The sequence below is a fragment of the Emydura macquarii genome, unplaced genomic scaffold (genome assembly GCF_026122565.2).
Source record: "Emydura macquarii macquarii isolate MOO-44397 ecotype Brisbane River unplaced genomic scaffold, CSIRO-AGI_Emac_v2 contig_2013, whole genome shotgun sequence".
NCBI classification, from domain to species: Eukaryota; Metazoa; Chordata; order Testudines; family Chelidae; genus Emydura; species Emydura macquarii.
Window position 1 is genome coordinate 240,536 of NW_027132150.1, and position 18,248 is coordinate 258,783.

The window sequence follows — 18,248 nt, forward strand, 5'->3', positions numbered from 1 at the left end:
ACAAAGAGACGGGGGGGAAAGGGAAGCTGCTAATACAAACCAAGGGGAAAACCTTGCTGGCTACACAGACCACTAGGTGAACACCAGGCCCAGTTCACGCCTATTTCACACTACAGGGTGGAATTCGCTGGCTTGTGTTACACAGCAGGAGAGACTAGATGATAAGTAACATCCCATGTCCCCGTATGATTTTTGGGTTAGATTCTCAGGTGGTGTAAATCTACATAGCTCCTTTGATTCCAAAGGAGTTAGTCCTGATTTACACCAGCAGGGTGACTGACAGAGGGGAATCAGCCTCATTGACCCCAATGGAGGTACTCAGGATTGAGATCATGGCTAGTGAGAGGAGAATCTGCAGTCTGGTGAAGCTGAGGATCCCGCCCATTTTGCTTCAGTTTCGCCATCTGTTTATCAGGGCTCATTAAATCCTTTATCTCTCTCAGACATTAAATGTGTTTCCATTTCAGACAGTGACAGTCTCTTACTATGTGTCTTTGTAATACCCAGCAGAAAGGGGCCCACATCTGAGTTCTAGTCTGTAGGTCCTACCATAAAACCAATGATAAGAATCAGAGGCGACCCAGGGTGGGGGCACGAGGGCTCAGGTGACTGTGCAGATTTCTGCCAGGGTCTGCTGGCCAGGCCCCCTTCCTGTCCAGTCCTGGAGCAGGCTGCAAGCTATGGCCATTGAGAGACGGAGAAGCGAACACTTTGCTGTGGGAGCTGTAGGGAGGGGAAACTGAGAGTAAAGTGTGTGTGTGCTTTTGAACTGTGCCCTTTACCCACCAACAGCAGGTCCCAGCCGCCTCTGATAGGAGCAGTGAGAATAGAAATAAAAAGAGTAAAATGCAGCTCTGGCCCTGCTGTTCGTGGCAGTGACACATGGAACTCAGCTGGAGCCAGCCAAGAGTGACCTCGGAGCTTGTACCCAGCACAGTGATAAGGGCCGCCCTGGGTATTCATCAGAATACCAAGTTTTAATTAACCCCAAAGGGGACTGCATGTCATGGTATGTTATGACTGAGTTGGGGAATAATCTAACTACAGAGACTAATTATAACTTCTGCCACTTCATTCCAGCTCCCAAATAAGATGCCCACCACAGGAATAGCAAGAAATGAGAGTGATGAAAAGAATTGCAAAGGGCCTTACTGACACTGCTCTGTTATGGCAGCAGCAAACGGATCCATGAGCTCAGTGCTGACAAACCCCTAACACAGCCCTGTTTCCCTGGCTCTGTCACACCCTCTGTGTGTGGGGTGTATGGATTGGTTTAAGTTACAGGCTATGCCAGCGATGTAGCTAAACACTGCTAAGCCTTTAGCAACAAGACACAGCAGAGGTGCAAGACGAGCACTACCAGGCTAGAGAAGGGGCAGCTTTGTTAAGTTAAATCAACCTTAATCCTCTAAAGATCCTTCCCCTCCCCTCTCCCCCCTCCCCCCCCCCCATGAACACTGGTTGTGCAAAGGGATGGGAAGAGAATATGACTGGGACCCAGAATGACACAGAGTGATGTTCATCCCAGTGAGAAGAGAAGGGATGGTGTATGGGGATAATGCTGACACTAGAATCCAGAACATCTGGGTCAGATTCCCGGCTCTTCCACAGACTCCTTCTGTGACCCCAGACAATTCAATCAGACTGAGATTTTAAAGAAAGCCAATAGGAGTTAGGAACCTAATGCCCACTGCACTAGAATGAGTTTTGGGAGCCTGGCTCCTTTGAAAATTTCACCTTGAAATTCTCGGTGCCTCAGTTCCCCCTTGTGAATTGGGGACTGTTACACTTCCTATGTTTGTGAACTCTTAAATGCAGGGACAGTCTCACGCTGTGTCTGAGCAGCACCCAAAACACTGGGGTCATGACCTTCCTGGAGTTGCTAGGGACCACAATACTCCCAGTCTGTACTGGATTGCAAAAAGTGATGCCAAGTGGTGCACAGGACCTACGCTGTCCATCTGCACAGCGCTGACTTTCACCCTCACAGATAATCACACAACTGCATGACTACATCCATGTGCACAAAGAGACAGAAGGGGACAGGAGAACAGCGGCTAATAGAAACCAAGGAAAAAACTCTGTTGGTGACACAGAACACTAGCTGAACACCTGGCCCAGTTCACTTCTTTTTCACACTCCTGGGTGGAATTCGCTGGCTTGTGTTATACGGCAGAAGAGACTAGATGATAATTAACATCCCATGTCCCATCACCATTTATGGGTCAGATTCTCAGCTGGTGTAAATTTACATAGCTCCTTTGATTCCAATGGAGTTAGTCCTGATTTACACCACCAGGGTGGGTGACAGAGGCGAATCAGCCCCATTGAACCCAATGGAGTTACTCAGGATTCAGGTCATGGCGAGTGAGAGGAGAATCTGCAGTCTGGTGGAGCTCTGGATCCGGCCCTTTCAGTTTAATAATGCTACCCTTATTTATGCCAGCTGAGCAGCTGGTCCTGGGGGTCTGGGAGTGTCCTCTAAAATGATGCAAAATCCCAGTTAATTGGTGACTCTGCTGAGGTCTCAGACCAGGAGCCTGGAGGGGATTCAGAGACCGGGTCCCAAAGGGACCTTGGTGATTTAAAGACCATGGACAGCGTAAAGGCTGTGGGAAGCAGTGAAAAAGCTCTGGGGCTCTGCAGCAGCCTGTGGCGATATGTTGTGGACATCCCTGGCTACCTTCGGAGACGATTAGATCTGCAGGGTGGGTAACTGCAGATCGTGCACCTCTCCTGTGTGATGTGCAGTTTTGGATGAGAAATCTGGACTCTTCTACACAGGAGTCACGGCCAGGGGGAAGAGGAAAAATTGTATTCAACTGGATCGTCCTCTCGCAATGCAGCCAGTGTAAGACAACTGGTTTGGTAAAGATTTTCTCTATGTGTCTCAGTCTCTTCCTGTCTTGAAATCTGTCTCTCTCCACCTCATTCAAGGACGATGTCACCCAGATATTTTCTTGAGAGAAAAATCCATCCATCCATCCTTCTGTCCTTCTCTCTTCAGTACCTGTGTGCCTGTCTCTGTTGTGGATGTGTATCATTTATCTCCCTCTCTCCGTTAATCTGTGTGTGGCTATGTACACACTGAAGTTTAGGTCGGTATAAATTATGTTGTTCAGGGGACTGAACAAGCCAGCATAAGTTACAAGGACCTAAGTGCTGGTGTGGACAACTCTGTGTCGACGGGAGAGCTTCTCCCACTAACATAGCTACTGCTGCTCACGGGGGCTGGAGTATTTAACATGATGGTAGAGCTCTGTCCCATCGGCTTAGCCTGTCTGTACTAGCAGTGCTAGAGCAATGCTGCTGTAAGCTCTGTAGTGTAGCCAGCATGTCATAACCCCAACACGGCAGCTTCTACCTCTCAGCACCACCTCTCATGCATGGGGAAAGCTCTGTGACATGCAGTAAAGAGGCGGTAGTGGAAGGAAGCGTGAGCATTGCAGCAATAGGGTGATATCTTTTTTTGTTTCACTAACTCATTGGTATTATTTCTCTCCCCTACTGCAGGAATGAGTCCTATGTGGGGTTGGCCAACCTCACTGTGGTGACTCATTTCATGTTCTTAGGAACCCCCTACACTGATGGCCTTCTGACCATCCCCTTCGTCATCTTCTTAGATTTCTACCTATGCAGCATGCTGGGAACCTGCTCATCTTATTAGCCATCCTCTCTGACTCCCACCTGCATACCCCCATGTATTTCTTCCTAGTATGATCTATAAGAACTGAATAGAATAGAAGATGGTTGAATGGAAAAGAAGAAAGGACTATTAAATTGAGTAGCATCAAATAGAATAGATGAAATATTAGAGTCTTGATTCTCCACTCACTTTCACCAAACTTATGATAGTTAGAAAGGTTTACCCTTGTAGATTAAGTTGTGGTGTGGTATGAATAAACAAATAATGATTTATTGAGATTGCTAATCTCTCTGCATTATCTCTGTGCCTCCAGGAATGAACCCGTCTTGCATGGAAATGGAGAATCGCACTGTGGTGTCAGAATTCATTCTGTTAGGGATACCCAACACCAAAGGCTATGAGACCCTCCTTTTCATTGGCTTCTTAGCTTTCTACCTCTGCACCCTGCTGGGCAACCTGCTCATTTTTTCAGCCATCCTCGCTGACTCCCGCCTGCACACCCCTATGTACCTCTTTCTCTGCAATCTCTCCGTGTTGGACATTGGATTCGCCTCTATCAGCACCCCGAAATTCCTGGTCAATCTCTGGACCAAGACTAGAACCATCTCATTAGGTGGGTGCACGTCCCAGGTCTTCTTCTTCCATTTCCTAGGCAGTACAGAATGCCTGATCTACACCGTCATGGCCTTTGACAGGTACGTGGCCATCTGCCACCCGCTACGATATCTGATCATAATGAACTGGAAGGTGTGCGCCATCCTGACTGCGGGTACCTGGATCACCAGCTCTTTCCATGCCACCATTCTCACTAGCCTGACTTTCACGCTGCCCTACTGCGGTCCCAATGAGGTGGACTATTTCTTTTGTGACATCTTCGCCGTGGCCAAGCTGGCCTGCGCGGACACATATGTTATCGAGACCGTGACCTTTACCAACACTGGGGTGGTGCCCATGACCTGCTTCTTCCTCATCCTCGTATCCTACGTACGCATCGTCTACTCCATCCTGAAGATGAACTCAGCCGAAGGGCGACGCAAAGCAGCCTCCACTTGCGCCTCACATCTGACGGTGGTGATACTCTTCTTTGGGCCCTGCGCTGTCATCTACACACAGCCACAGCTGAGCAATGTGGTGGCGATTTCTGTGCAAATCTTCGGCGACGTGGCAACGCACATGCTGAACCCGGTCATCTACACGCTGAGGAACAAGGAGGTGAAAGGGGCTCTGAGGAAACTGAGAGGGAGTCTGACGACTTCATGTTGATGTGTTGCATCTGCAGAAGTAGTATGTGGGTGTGTATCGAAATATGTCTACAGATTTCTCCGCATGGCTCTCACAGAAGTCACTGAAGCGTCTGTCTCTCTCCTTTACCATAGAGCCTCGCCTATCTATCTGGAGCTCTAGAAATAATAAAAATACTCCTAAAAACGTCTAGCTCTTTAAGGCTGACATGATCAAAGCTGCCTAAGGGACAGGCACACTCAGTCTGCATTAAAATGAATAGGAATTGGAGATCCAAATCTTGTAGCTGACTGAAAATCTCAGCCTTACTGCACAAATCTATAGATGCAAGGAGAGCAACTTCTGCAAACTCAAGAAAGGGAAGAAAAAAATTCTCTTCATCATCAGGCACGAATCATATGTCAGCTGGAAACTGTGCTAGAGAGCTGCCTAACAATACTGGGAGAACAGCTGGGTTTTCAGCGTGTCTGGAATAGCAATGGATTTGTGGTAAAATTTTCAAAACCACCTAAGTTATTTAGGAACCTAAATCTCATTTTCAGAGAATCATAGAAGAATAGGGGTGGAAGGGATCACAGGAGGTCGTCTAATCCAACCCCCTGATCAAAGAAGGACCAACCCCAACCCCATCAGACCTGATGGAGGCATTTAGGAGTCTAAGGTACGTCTTCACTGATGGTGGCAAATTCGCCGCCATCAGATTGATGTATCCGGGTTGATTGAGCGGTCAGTGAGGACACACTCAATCGATGTGGAAGACGACTTGTGAAAACGGCCCCCTCAAGTGCTGCAGCGCAGTGAAGACGCCGCGCACAATGGAAGTTAAGAAGCCGATGGGAGTTAAGCAATCTACTCTGCGTAGCTTGTGTAACTCCCATTGACTGGCGCTGAATTTTAAGGTATGTGTAGACCAGACCTAAATCTCACTGAAACTCCCTGGGATTGAGGCTTCTGATGACCAGATTTCAAAGGCATTTAATCACCTAATAGGGTTTTCAAGAGAACCTTGAGTGAGTCAGCCACCAGCCTCACATTTATTTTGAATGGCAGTGGCGCACCTGACCTATTTAAAAGCCTTAGTAAATTCCACTAGGCACATAAACTCCTTTGTAAATTTAGACGTTAGGGCAGAGGCTATTTAGACACCAAGCAGGATTTTCAGAAGCACGTAGGTACCGAGCCCCCATTGAAATCAAGCAGAGTTACATGTCTGGGGCCAGATATTTAAAAGGGGGACAGAGAGCAATTTTCTGCAATGTTCTGGATAAACCTTACTACATGAGCTTTAATACCTTGGAGGTGCACTGTATTAAAATGCAGCTGTGTGTGTATTATTGTGAAGAGAAGAGACCCTGTTGTGGGGTTTGAGGCACTAATCACCTGACAGAGCCCACAGTGGAGCTGGGGTGATCTGTGCTAAGCTTATTAGCCTGCATGTAGGTTCTTTTATTGTTTTAATAGGTTTTCTCTGTGGTGTTTCACCTTAAGAATGAACCAGGCTTGCTTAGACAGAACTGTGTGGTAAGTTGTACCTGAGGTAATTACACAGGGCATCACTTTTGAGGGGAGAAGCAAGGCAAGGCTGCCTAGGCAGAGAATCTTTTGAGGGAAAAAGACAGTGAAGGGTGTTGGGGAAATGTTTTTCACTATGGTTTTGGTATCCTCCCCTCCATCTGATCCAATGGACTCCATTTTTAAATTGTGGAATCCATCTTGAGTTGCCCGGATGGTGATGCTTGGCAGGATGCCAAGCCTAATAGTCTGCCTAGAGACGGGGCAAAAAGGCGGGAAGCCTGGCCATTGGAGTGCCGTGTGCAAAGCACTGGGGCCGTGTGCATAATGTGAGTGCCGGGTGCACCACTCAGCAAGGTGGGAAAAATCCTGGCCGGGGATTGGCTGTGAGGGACCCGAACCGAAGTGATTTAAGGCTGCGAGGGCCACAGGCAGGGGCTGCCCATCTCAGTGGCAGACGGCGAGGGTGTCCCGTTTACTTCGCACCCTTCCCAAGACCAGGCCGAGAAGCAGACGTCTGACCAGGTCGGGAGCAGCACTCCTTGGGTGGAGCGAAGCAATAATGTGAATATGGACCAGAGACGGAGGGATCCAAGGGGCTGTGTTATTGGTGTTGGGCCTGGGGTTTATCCCCACAGTTCATTCCTAACGCCAGGGGTTTATGTAAAAGTTTAGTCCATGGGCTGTCCCTTCAGTAAATTGTTATCTGATCGGATTGAACCCCGGCGTGGTTATTCAGTCAGTCCCGGTGATAAATCCGGGAGTCAGGGCAAGCAAATCTTTTCCTGAAGAAGGGAACTGTTCAGCCTGGAAAGACCCCAGTCAGCAAGGAGAGAGATGTGGGTTTCCACCCGAGAAAGGCAAAGGCCAGGGAGCTGGGAGGCTGAGAGCATTGTCCCTTGCTGGACCATAAGGGGAAAATGCAGGTGCAGTTGCCCTGAACTGTAACAAAAATCTGGGCCTAAACAGCAGGATCCATTTGAAAATCCCACTATGTGCCTGTCTGCACCTTTGAAAATCTGGCTGCTGGGAGCCTATGTCCCACTGAATGTCAGTGAGAACTGGGCTCCTTAATGGCTTTTGAAAATGAGACTTGCTCTCCTAAGGCACTTAAGGGGTTTTGTAAATTTTACCCTCTACTCAGACGGAGAGAGAAACATAAATAAAAAAGGAGGAAAAAATGCTAATAGAAGGTTTAATGGATGTGAGAATTTACACTCATCACATGCACTGTGTTATGGGCTTGTGCTACATATGTATTGTGACTCCTGCATCCGTTGCACTTGAATTTTGAGTATCATGCAGTGTGCATGAAACCTAAACCTAGGACTAAACTGAGGATTTTTTTTTATTGTTTCCCACCCTCAGCTGCTTTATTGGAACTTGTCTCTAAGTTGCCTGTGCGGTTTTTTTGGTGCACAAATTAAAAATGAACCTGCAAACCAGTGTGTGGAGAGGACTGGACCCATTTATGAGACTGGCAAAGAAAAAGTGAAATTTAAAAAAACAGAAAAACATGAAAGGAAAAAAGAGATGGACTTTGAGGCTGTGATTTCCAAATGGCCCAAGGAAGTTAAAAGTCTGCAGCAGTTGGAAAACTAGTTAACTTCAGGCCCCTTTGAAATTTCCAACCTAAACTGGAAGTGTGATATAAGAAGTTAGAGAAGTGACTTAATCTCTTTGGGGCTCAGTCACCCACCTGATGCATTGTGGTATAAATCATTCTTTTCTCCCACCCATTTCTCCTGTAAGCTCTCTGGGGCAGGGTCTGTCTCTCACCGGTGTGGGTGCAGTGCCCATTACCCTCTAATGGCCTTCTACAAAAGAAAATTAGTATTTTTGTGAATTGTCATCAACTCTTATGAAGTGGGTTTTGGCCCATAAATGAAAAAAAATTAAAGTAAAAAAAGGAAAGGAACCCAAGGCAGATAATGTGAGCCATGCCGCTTGCCCTTTTCCCTGCAGGACAGTCCACACTACCACAAAATCCTGGCATTAAAAACAGCCGTGACGGAGGAAGGAGCATCCCCTCCTGAGTTCCCTGCACCACTCCCTGCACTGCAGCACCCCTTTGCACAGCCCAGGCTCAGCCTGAATTTTCTCTGCTGTTTCTTTGCCACTGTCTGGGAAACCAATTTCCAAAGAACCACAAACGCAGAATTGGGTGACTGAACAAAGAGAACTTGGAATGGAAAAGAGGGCACAGCTGTGGACATGGACTCTAATAAAGGCTGTAACTTCTGATGGATAATGGGAAAGCTGCATTGACCACCAGGGCCTGGGCACTGGATGGCTGTAGAGGGAGGAGGAGGGAGAGGAGGTTGCTATTGTGTTTAGTAACTGAGAACTGTATCAAGTCAACACACTTACGTTTAAAGATCCCATGGGAATTACTTGCAAAACATTATCTTGTGGCTAACACACAGGAACGGGACACAAGAGAACTGGGTTGAAGTACAGGTTCTGTGGAAAATTACCTGTTTGACCTTGAGTAACTCACTTAATTGCTTTGTGCCTCAGTTTCCCCAACTGTTAAACAGAGATCATTAAATCCTTCATCTCTCTCATCCATTAAATGTGTATTCATTTCAGACAATGACAGTCTCTTACTGTGTGTCCATGCAACAGCTAGCAGAAAGGGGCCCACATCTGAGTTTCAGTCTGTAGGTCCTACCATAATACCAATGATGTTCGTGGCAGTGACACAATGAACTCAGCTGGAGCCAGCCAAGAGTAACCTCGGAGCTGCTACCCAGCACAGTGATAAGGGCCCCCCTGGGTATTCATTATTATACCTGCATTTTAATTAACCACAAAGGCGATTGTACGTCATGGTATGTTATGATTGTGTTGGGGATAATCTAACTACAGAGACTAATTATAACTTCTGCCTTCTGCTACTTCATTCCGGCTCCCAAATAAGATGCCCACCAGAGGAATAGCAAGAAATGACAGCGATGAAAAGAATTGCAAAGGGCTTTTCTAAGACTGCTCTCTTTGGCAGCAGCAAATGGATCCATGAGCTCAATGCTGACAAATCCCTAACATAGCCCTGCTTCCCTGGCTCTGTCACACCCTCTGTGTGTGGGGTTATGGACTGGTTTAGGTTACAGGCTATGCCAGCGATGTAGCTAACCACTGCTAAGCCTTTAGCATCAAGGCACAATAGAGATGCAAGACGAGACTTACCTGGCTAGTGAAGGGACAGGTTTGTTAAGTTAAATAAACCTTAATCCTCTAAAGATCCTTTCCCCCACGAACACGGGTTGTGGAAAGGGATGGGAAGAGAACATGCCTGGGACCTGGAAAGATGCAGAGTGATGTTCATCCCAGTGGAGAGAGAAGGGATGGTGTTGGGGGCAATGCTCAGACTGGAATCCAGAACATCTGGGTCAGATTTCCGTCTCTTCCACAGACTCCTTCTGTGACCTTAGACAATTCAATCAGCCTGAGATTTTCAAGAAAGCCAATAGGAGTTAGGAGCCCAATGCCCACTGCACTAGAATGAATTTTGGGAGCCTGGCTCCTTTGAAAATCTCACACTCAAGTTCTCTGTGCCTCAGTTCCCCCTTGTGAATTGGGGCCTGTAACACTTCCTTTGTTTGTGAACTCTTAAGGCAGGGACAGTCTCATGCTGTGTCTGAGCAGCACCCAGAACATTGGGGCCATGACCTTCCTGGAGTTGCTAGGGACCACAATACTCCCAGTCTGTACTGGACTGCAAAAAGTGATGCCAAGTGGTGGACGGGACCTACGCTGTCACCCTCACAGATAATCACACAACTGCATGACTACATCCATGTGCACAAAGAGACAGAAGAGGTCAAGGGAACAGCGGCTAATAAAAAACAAGGAGAAAGCTCTGTTGGTGACAGAGACCACTAGCTGAACAACTGGCCCAGTTCACTCCTATTTCACACTCCTGGATGGAATTCGCTGGCTTGTGTTACATGGTGGGAGAGACTAGATGATGATTAACATCCCATGTCCCCTTATCATTTATGGGTCAGATTCTCAGCTGGTGTAAATCTACATAGCTCCTTTGATTCCAATGGAATTAGTCTGGGGTGAGTCACAGAGGGGAATCAGCCCCATTGAACCCAATGGAGTCACTCAAGACTGTGATCATGGCGAGTGAGTGGAGAATCTGCAGTCTGGTGGAGCTGAGGATCTGGCCCTTTCAGTTGAATAGTGACTACCCTTATTTATGCCAGCTGAGCAGCTGGTCCTCAGGAGTCTATGAGCTGAGCAGCTGTCCTCCTAAAATGATGCAAAATCTCAGTTAATTGGTGACTCTGCTGAGGTCTCAGACCAGGAGCCTGGAGGGGTTTGAGAGACCAGGTCCCAAAGGGGCCTTGGGTGATTTAAAGACCATGGACAGCGTAAAGGCTGTGGTAAGCTGTGAAAAAGCTCTGAGGCTCTGCAGCAGGCTGTGGCGATAGGCTGTGGACTTCCCTGGCTAGGTTCGGAGATGATTAGGTCTGCAGGCTGGATAACAAAAGCACAGACTGGGCACCTCTCCTGTGTGATGTGCTGTTTCGGTTAAGAAATCTGGACGCTTCTACACAGGAGTCACGGCCAGAGGGAAGAGGAAAATTGCATTCAGCTGGATCGTCCTCTCCCAATGCAGCCAGTGTAAGACTATTGGTTTGGTAAAGATTTTTTCTATGTGCGTCAGTCTCTTCCTGGCTTGAAATCTTTCAGTCCCCACCTCACTCGAGGAAGAGATCATCGAGATATTTTATTTATAGAAAAATCCATCCATCCATCCATCCTTCCCTTCTTTTCTCTGCAGTACCCGTCTGCCTTTCTCTCTGTTGTGGCTCTGTATCATTTATCTCCCTCTCTCCCTTAATCTCTGTGTGGCTATGTACACACTACAGCTTAGGTCTGTATAAATTATGTTGTTCAGGGGTTGAAGAAGCCAGTGTAAGTTATAAGGACCTAAGTACGGGTGTGGACAACTCTGTGTCGACGGGAGAGCTTCTCCCACTGACATAGCTACTGCTGCTCGCGGGGGCTGGAGTATTTAACTTGACGGTAGAGCTCTGTCCCATTGTCTTAGCCTGTCTGTACTAGCAGTGCTACAGCGATGCTGCTGTAAGCCCTGTAGTGTAGCCAGCATGATATAACCCCAACACAGCAGCTTCTCCTTTTCAACAGCACCTCTCATGCATGGGGAAACTCCCTGAGAAAATGGAAATAGACACTTCATTTTTGTGCTTCAAATCTGACCTTAAAAGTCCCCTGTTGTGATATTCACAGAACGCAGCCTGCTGATCATGGCTGAGCAGATGACAAGCTGTCGCTATTCCTCTTCCTTCTTTTTCCCTTTTTCTCTAACCCCCATTTTACACCCCAAACAATTCATATCATTAACAAAGCTGGGGCAATTCTTCACCAGATTCACTTCTTTGTATGTTGCTTCCTCACCCTCTCCTTCAACACAAACACAGAGCAGCACCTACATTGATAAAAATTAATCCCTGCCAAAACAAAGTACTCTACTGCACACACAATAATCCCTCTGCAGAGAGGCTGAGAGAAAGAACAAACCACATATGAAAAACGTTGGTCACAGCCCCTCATCTGCCAGTGGAAGGCTCTAAGATGCTGTTGTAATAAAGATGGGGTAATAGCCAGTATAGAATAGAGTTGAAGAAATAAGAACAGGAGAGGAGAGAAGAGATGAAACTAGAATAGACTAGAATGGAATAGGACATCCCTTTTGGCTGTTTGTCTTTGCATGGTAAGTTTTTCAAGGCAGACATTTTCTCTTTCTGTGTTCTGCACTGCACAGTGAGGACCTGATCCCAGTAGGAATGAGAATAATGAAAGTGGTGAACATGCAGTAAAGAGGCGGTAGTGGAAGGAAGTGTGAGCATTGCAGCATTAGGATGATATATCTTTTTCTTTCTGTAACTCATTGTTATTATTTCTCTCCCCTACACCAGGAATGAGTCCCACGTGGGGTTGGTCAACCACACTGTGGTGACTCATTTCATCCTCTTAGGGATACCCAACACTGACGGCCTTCAGACCATCCTCTTCGTCTTCTTCTTAGCTTTCTACCTCTGCACCCTGCTGGGCAACCTGCTCATTTTTTCAGCAATCCTCGCTGACTCCCGCCTGCACACCCCCATGTATTTCTTCCTCTGCAATCTCTCCGTGCTAGACATTGGATTTGCGTCCGTCAGCACCCCCAAAATGCTGGCCAACCTCTGGGGTCAGAGCAGGGTCATCTCACTAGGCGGATGCATGTCCCAGGTCTTCTTCCTCCACTTCCTAGGCTGCACTGAGTGTCTGCTCTACACCGTCATGGCCTTTGACAGGTACGTGGCCATCTGCCACCCGCTGCGCTACCTGGTCATCATGAACTGGAGGGTGTGTGCCATCCTGACTGCCGGCACCTGGATCACAAGTTCCTTCCACGCCACCATCCTGACTAGCCTGACCTTCACGCTGCCGTACTGCGGTACCAATGTGATAGACTATTTCTTCTGTGACATCTTCCCCGTGGTGAAGCTGGCCTGCGCGGACACGTACGTCATCGAGACCGTGAGCTTCACCAATGTTGGCATGGTGCCCATGACCTGTTTCCTCCTCATCCTCATGTCCTACGTCCGCATCATCTACTCCATCCTGAAGATGAACTCAGCCGAAGGGCGGCGCAAAGCAGCCTCCACTTGCGCCTCACATCTGACAGTGGTGACACTGTTCTTTGGGCCTTCCGCCCTGATCTACACACAGCCACAGCTGAGCGAAGTGCTGGTAACTCCTGTGCAAATCTTCGGTGACGTGGTATCGCCCATGCTGAACCCGGTCATCTACACGCTGAGGAACAAGGAGGTGAAAGGGGCTCTGAGGAAACTGAGATGGGGGCAAAAGACTGCACGTTGATGTGCTGCATCTGCGGAACTAGATTGTGGGTGTGCATTGAAATCAGTCGACAAATTCCTCCGCATGGCTCTTCAGTGGCTTCTGTGAGAGTCTGTCACTCCCCTTCCTCGTACAGCCTCACCTATCTATCTGGAGCTCTAGAAATCATAAAAGTGCTAATAAAAGCATCTAGCTGTCTTGGACATGCTTTAAAGCTGACATGTTCAAAGCTGCCTAAGGGATAGACATTCTCAGTCTGCATTAAAATGAATAAGAATTGGAGATTCAAATCTGGTAGCTGACTTTGAAAATCTCAGCCTTATTGCACAAATCCACAGATTCAAGGGCAGCAACTTCTGCAAACTCAAGAAAGGGAAGAAAAAAATTCTCTTCATCAACAGGTCTGAACACGTCAGCAGGAAGCTGTGCTAGAGAGCTGTCTAATGTTCCTGGGAGAACAGCTGGGTTTTCAGCATGTCGTGAAGATCAACGGATTTGTGGTAAAAATTTTCAAAACCACCTAAGTGATTTAGGAACCTAAATCCCATTTTCATAGAATCATGGAAGAATATGGGTGGGAGGGACCCCAAGAAATCATCTAGTCGAGCCCTTTGCTCGAATAAGGACCAACCCCAACTCCATCAGAAGTGATGCAGGCATTTAGGAGTCTAAGGTACGTCTTCACTGACAGCAGGAAATTCACCACCATCAGATCGATCTATCCGGATCGATTGAGTGGTCAGTGAGGACACACTCAATCGGTGTGGATGTCGATTTGTTAAAATCACCCCCTCAAGTGCTGCAGCGGAGTGAAGACGCCGCACACATCGGAAGTTAAGAAGTCGACTGGAGTTACACAATCTACTCTGCGTAGCTTGTGTAACTCCTGTCGATTGCAGCTGAATTTTAAGGTAAGTGTAGACCAGGCCGAAATCTCATTGAAAGTCCCTGGGACGGAGGCTTCTGAGGACCAGATTTCAAAGGCATTTAATCACCTAATAGGGTTTTCAAGAGCACCTTGAGTGAGTCAGCCACCAGCCTCCTATTTACTTTCAATGGCAGTGGAGCACCTGAGCTAATAAAAAGCCTTAGAAAATTCCACTAGGCACATAAATCCCTTTGTAAATCTAGACGTTAGGCCAGAGGATATTTAGACACCTGGCAGGATTTTCAGAAGCACGGAGGCACCTATTCCTCATAGGAATCAAGCAGAGTTGGATGTCTGGGGCCAGATTTTAAAAAGGGGACAGACAGCAATTTCCTGCAATGTTCTGGATAAACCTTACTGCATGAGCTTTAATACTTTGGAGGTGCATTGTATTAAAAATGCAGCTGTGTGTGTGTGTTATTGTGAAGAGAAGACACTGTTGTGTGGTTTGAGGGTCTAATCACCCACAGTGGAGCTGGGGTGATCTCTGCTAAGCTTATTAGCCTGCATATAGGTTCTTTTATTGTTTTTAATAGGTTTTCTCTGTGACGTTTTAACCTTAAGAATGAACCAGGCTTACTTAGACAGAACTGCGTGGTAAGTTGTACCTGAGGTAATTACACAGGGCACCACTTCTGAGGGGAGAAGCAAAGCTGGGCTGCTTAGGCAGAGAATCTTTTGAGGGAAACACACAGTGAAGGGAACTGTTCAGTCCGGAAAGACCCCAGTCAGCAAGGAGAGAGATGTGGGTCTCCACCCAAGAAAGGCAAAGGCCAGGGAGCTGAGAGTGTTGGCCCTTAATGGCTTTTGAAAATGAGACTTACTCTCCTAAGTCACTTATGGGGTTTTGTAAATTTTACCCTCTGCTCAGACAGAGCTAGAAAGATAAAGAAAAAGGAAGAAGAGCTAATAGAAGATTTAATGGATGTGAGAACTTTACACTCATCACACACACTGAATGTTGGGCTTGTGCTACGTATGAATTGTGTCTTCTGCATCCGCTGCACTTGAATTTTGAGTAACATGCAGTGTGTATGAAACCAAAACCTGGGACTAAAATGAGGATTTTTTCTTGTTTCCCACCCTCAGCTGTTTTATTCGAACTTGTCTCTAAGTTTCCTGTGGTTTTTCTTAATGTTCAAATTAAAAATAAACCTGCAAACCAGCGTGTGGAGAGGACTGGACCCATTTATGAGACTGGCAAATAAAAAGTGAAATTTCACAAAACAGTAAAACATGAAAGGAAAAAGAGTTGGACTTTGAGGCGGTGATTTCCAAAGTGCCAAGGAAGTTAAATGTCTGCGGCGATTAGAAAATTAGAAAACTAGTTCCTGTTAGGCCCCTTTGAAATTTCCAACGTAAACTGGAAGTGTGATATTAGAAGTTAAAGAGTGAGGCATTGTGGTACAAATTATTCTTTTCTCCCATCCATTTTCCTGTAAGCTCCTCGGGGCAGGGTCTGTCTCTCACTGGTGTGGGTGCAGTGCCCATGACCCTCTAATGGCCTTCTACAAAAGAAAATTAATATTTTTGTGAATTGTCATCAACTCTTATGAAGTGCATTTTGGATCATATATGAAAAAAAATCAAGTAAAAAAAGGAAAGGAAACCTTGGTGGCTAATGTGAGCAGAGGGAGATATTGTGAGCTATGCCATTTGACCTTTTCCCTGCAGGACAGACCACACTACCACAACATCCCGGTATTAAAAACAGCCTTGACTGAGGGAGGAGCGCCCCCTCCTGAGTTACCTGCACCTGCACCACTCCCTGCACTGCAGCACCCCTTTGCACGGCCCAGGCTCAGCCTGAATTTTCTTTGCCGTTGTCGAGGAAACCAATTTCAAAAGGCCACAAACCCAGGACAGGGTGATTGAGCAAACAGAACTTGGAATGGAAGAGAGGTGCACAGCTGATGACATGGACTTTAAAAACGGCTGTAATATCTGATGGATCATGGGAAAGCTCCATTGACCTCCAGGCCCCGGGCACTAGATGGCTGTATAGGGAGGAGGAGGGAGAGCAGGTGGCTGTAGTGTTTAGTAACTGAGAACTGTATCAACTCAACACACATACATTTAAAGAGCCCATGGGGATTACTTGCAAAGCATTATTTTGTGGCTAAGACAAAGGAGTGGGACACAGGATATCTGGCTTGAAGTACAGGTTCTGTGGAAGATTCCCTGTTTGACCTTGAGTAACTCACTGAATTGCTTTGTGCCTCAGTCTCCCCATCTGTTAAACAGGCATCATTACATCCTTTGTCTCTCTCATCCATTAAATGTGTATCCATTTCAGACAGTGACAATCTCTTACTATGTGTCCGCGCAACACCCAGCAGATTTCTGCCAGGGTTTGTTGGCCAGGCCCTCTCCCTGTTCAATGGCTCCTAGAGCAGGCTGCAAGCTGCTCCTACGAGGAGACAGAGAAGTGAACACTTTGCTGTGGGAGCTGCAGGAAAGGGCAGCTGAGAGCAGAGCATGTGCATGTCTTTGAACTGTGCCCTCTGCCCACCAACAGCAGGTCCCAGCCGCCTCTGATAAGAACAGTGAGAACACAAATAAAAAGAGTAAAATGCAGCTCCGGCCCTGCTGTTCATGGCAATGACACATGGAACTCAGCTGGTGCCAGCCAAGAGTAACCTCGGAACTGCTACCCAGCACAGTGATAAGGGCCCTCTGGGTATTCATTAGAATACCTGCATTGTAATTAACCCCAAAGGCGACTGCACGTCATTGTATGTTATGACTGAGTTAGGGATATTCTATCTACTGAAACTAATTGTAACTTCTGACACTTCATTCCGGCTCCCAAATAAGATGCCCACCAGAGGAATAGCAAGAAATGACAGCGATGAAATGAATTGCAAAGGGCCTTACTGACACTGCTCTGCTATGGCAGCAGCAAACGGATCCATGAGCTCAGTGCTGACAAACCCCTAACACAGCCCTGCTTCCCTGGCTCTGTCACACCCTCTGTGTGTGGTCTATGGACTGGTTTAGGTTAAAGGCTATGCCACCGATGTAGCTAACCACTGCTCAGTCTTTAGCATAGGGACACAATGGAGGTGGAAGACAAGCCTTATCTGGCTAGTGAAGGGGCAGGTTTAGTTAAGTTAAATCAACCTTAAACCTCTAAAGATCCTTTCCCCCCACGAACACTGATAGTGCAAAGGGATGGGTAAGAGAAAATGCCCGAGACCCATAAAGACGCAGAATGATTTTCATCCCAGTGAAAAGAGATGGGATGGTGTTGGGGTAACGCTGACATTAGAATCCAGAACATCTGGATTAGATTCCCCGACTCCTCCACAGACTCTTTTCTTGAGCTTAGACTATTCAATCAGTTTGAGATTTTCAAGGAAGTCAATAGGAGTAAGGAGCCCAATGCCCTCTGAACTTTAATGAGTTTTGGGAGCCTGGCTCCTTTAAAAATCTCCCACTCAAATTCTCCGTGCCTCAGTTGTAAAATGGGGCCGGTAAGACTTCCTATGTTTGTAAACTCTTAAAGGGAGGGACAGTCTCATGCTGTGTCTGAGCAGCACCCAGAACATTGGGGCCATGACCTTCTTGGAGTTGCCAGGGACCCCTATACTGCTAGTCTGTACTGGATTGGAAAAAGTGATGTAAAGTGGTGCACGGGACCTACACTGTCCATCTGCACAGCGCTGACTTTCACCCTCATGGATAATTACACAACTGCATGACAACATTCATGTGCACAAACAGACAGAAGGCGGAAATGGAAGCTGCTAATAGAAACCAAGGAGAGAGCTCTGTTGGTGACACAGAACACTAGGTGAACACCTGGTCCAATTCACTCCTATTTCTCACTCCTGGGTGGAATTCACTGGCTTGTGTTACACGGCAGGAGAGACTAAATGATAATTAACATCCCCTGTCCCCTTATTGATTCCAATGGAGTTAGTCCTGATTTACACCAGCAGGGTGAGCGACAGAGGGGAATCAGCCCCATTGAACGCAATGGAGTTACTCAGGATTCAGATCACAGTGTGTGAAACTGCAGCCTGGTGGAGCTGAGGA

The 18,248-nt window shown here is 47.0% G+C and overlaps 2 protein-coding genes across 3 annotated transcripts; both read left to right on the forward strand.

The window, feature by feature from the left end:
* The first annotated feature begins 3,976 nt into the window (after window positions 1-3,976).
* On the forward strand, window positions 3,977-4,909 carry LOC137159926 (olfactory receptor 10D3-like). The gene has a single exon (XM_067558396.1). It carries the CDS (start codon window positions 3,977-3,979, stop codon window positions 4,907-4,909), a length of 933 nt encoding a protein of 310 aa, XP_067414497.1.
* Window positions 4,910-12,373: 7,464 nt separating this feature from the next.
* Window positions 12,374-15,829, forward strand: LOC137159912 (olfactory receptor 10D3-like). Of its 2 annotated transcripts, XM_067558383.1 has the most exons (2): window positions 12,374-13,281; window positions 15,808-15,829. In XM_067558383.1, exons 1-2 carry the CDS (start codon window positions 12,542-12,544, stop codon window positions 15,827-15,829), a joined length of 762 nt encoding a protein of 253 aa, XP_067414484.1. In that variant the 5' UTR covers window positions 12,374-12,541. The 2 variants fall into 2 exon arrangements, with proteins under 2 accessions (XP_067414484.1, XP_067414485.1); XM_067558384.1 differs by lacking the exon at window positions 15,808-15,829 and having other exon boundaries at window positions 12,374-13,300.
* The last annotated feature ends 2,419 nt before the right edge of the window (window positions 15,830-18,248 follow it).

Bases quoted from the DNA above. Each gene is read 5' to 3' on its own strand.
- LOC137159926 (XM_067558396.1), top strand. From the start codon at position 3,977: ATGGAAATGGAGAATCGCACTGTGGTGTCAGAATTCATTCTGTTAGGG.
- LOC137159912 (XM_067558383.1), top strand. From the start codon at position 12,542: ATGTATTTCTTCCTCTGCAATCTCTCCGTGCTAGACATTGGATTTGCG. The intron at 13,282-15,807 runs GCAAAAGACTGC...AAGTAAAAAAAG, and splicing joins CTGAGGAAACTGAGATGGGG to GAAAGGAAACCTTGGTGGCT.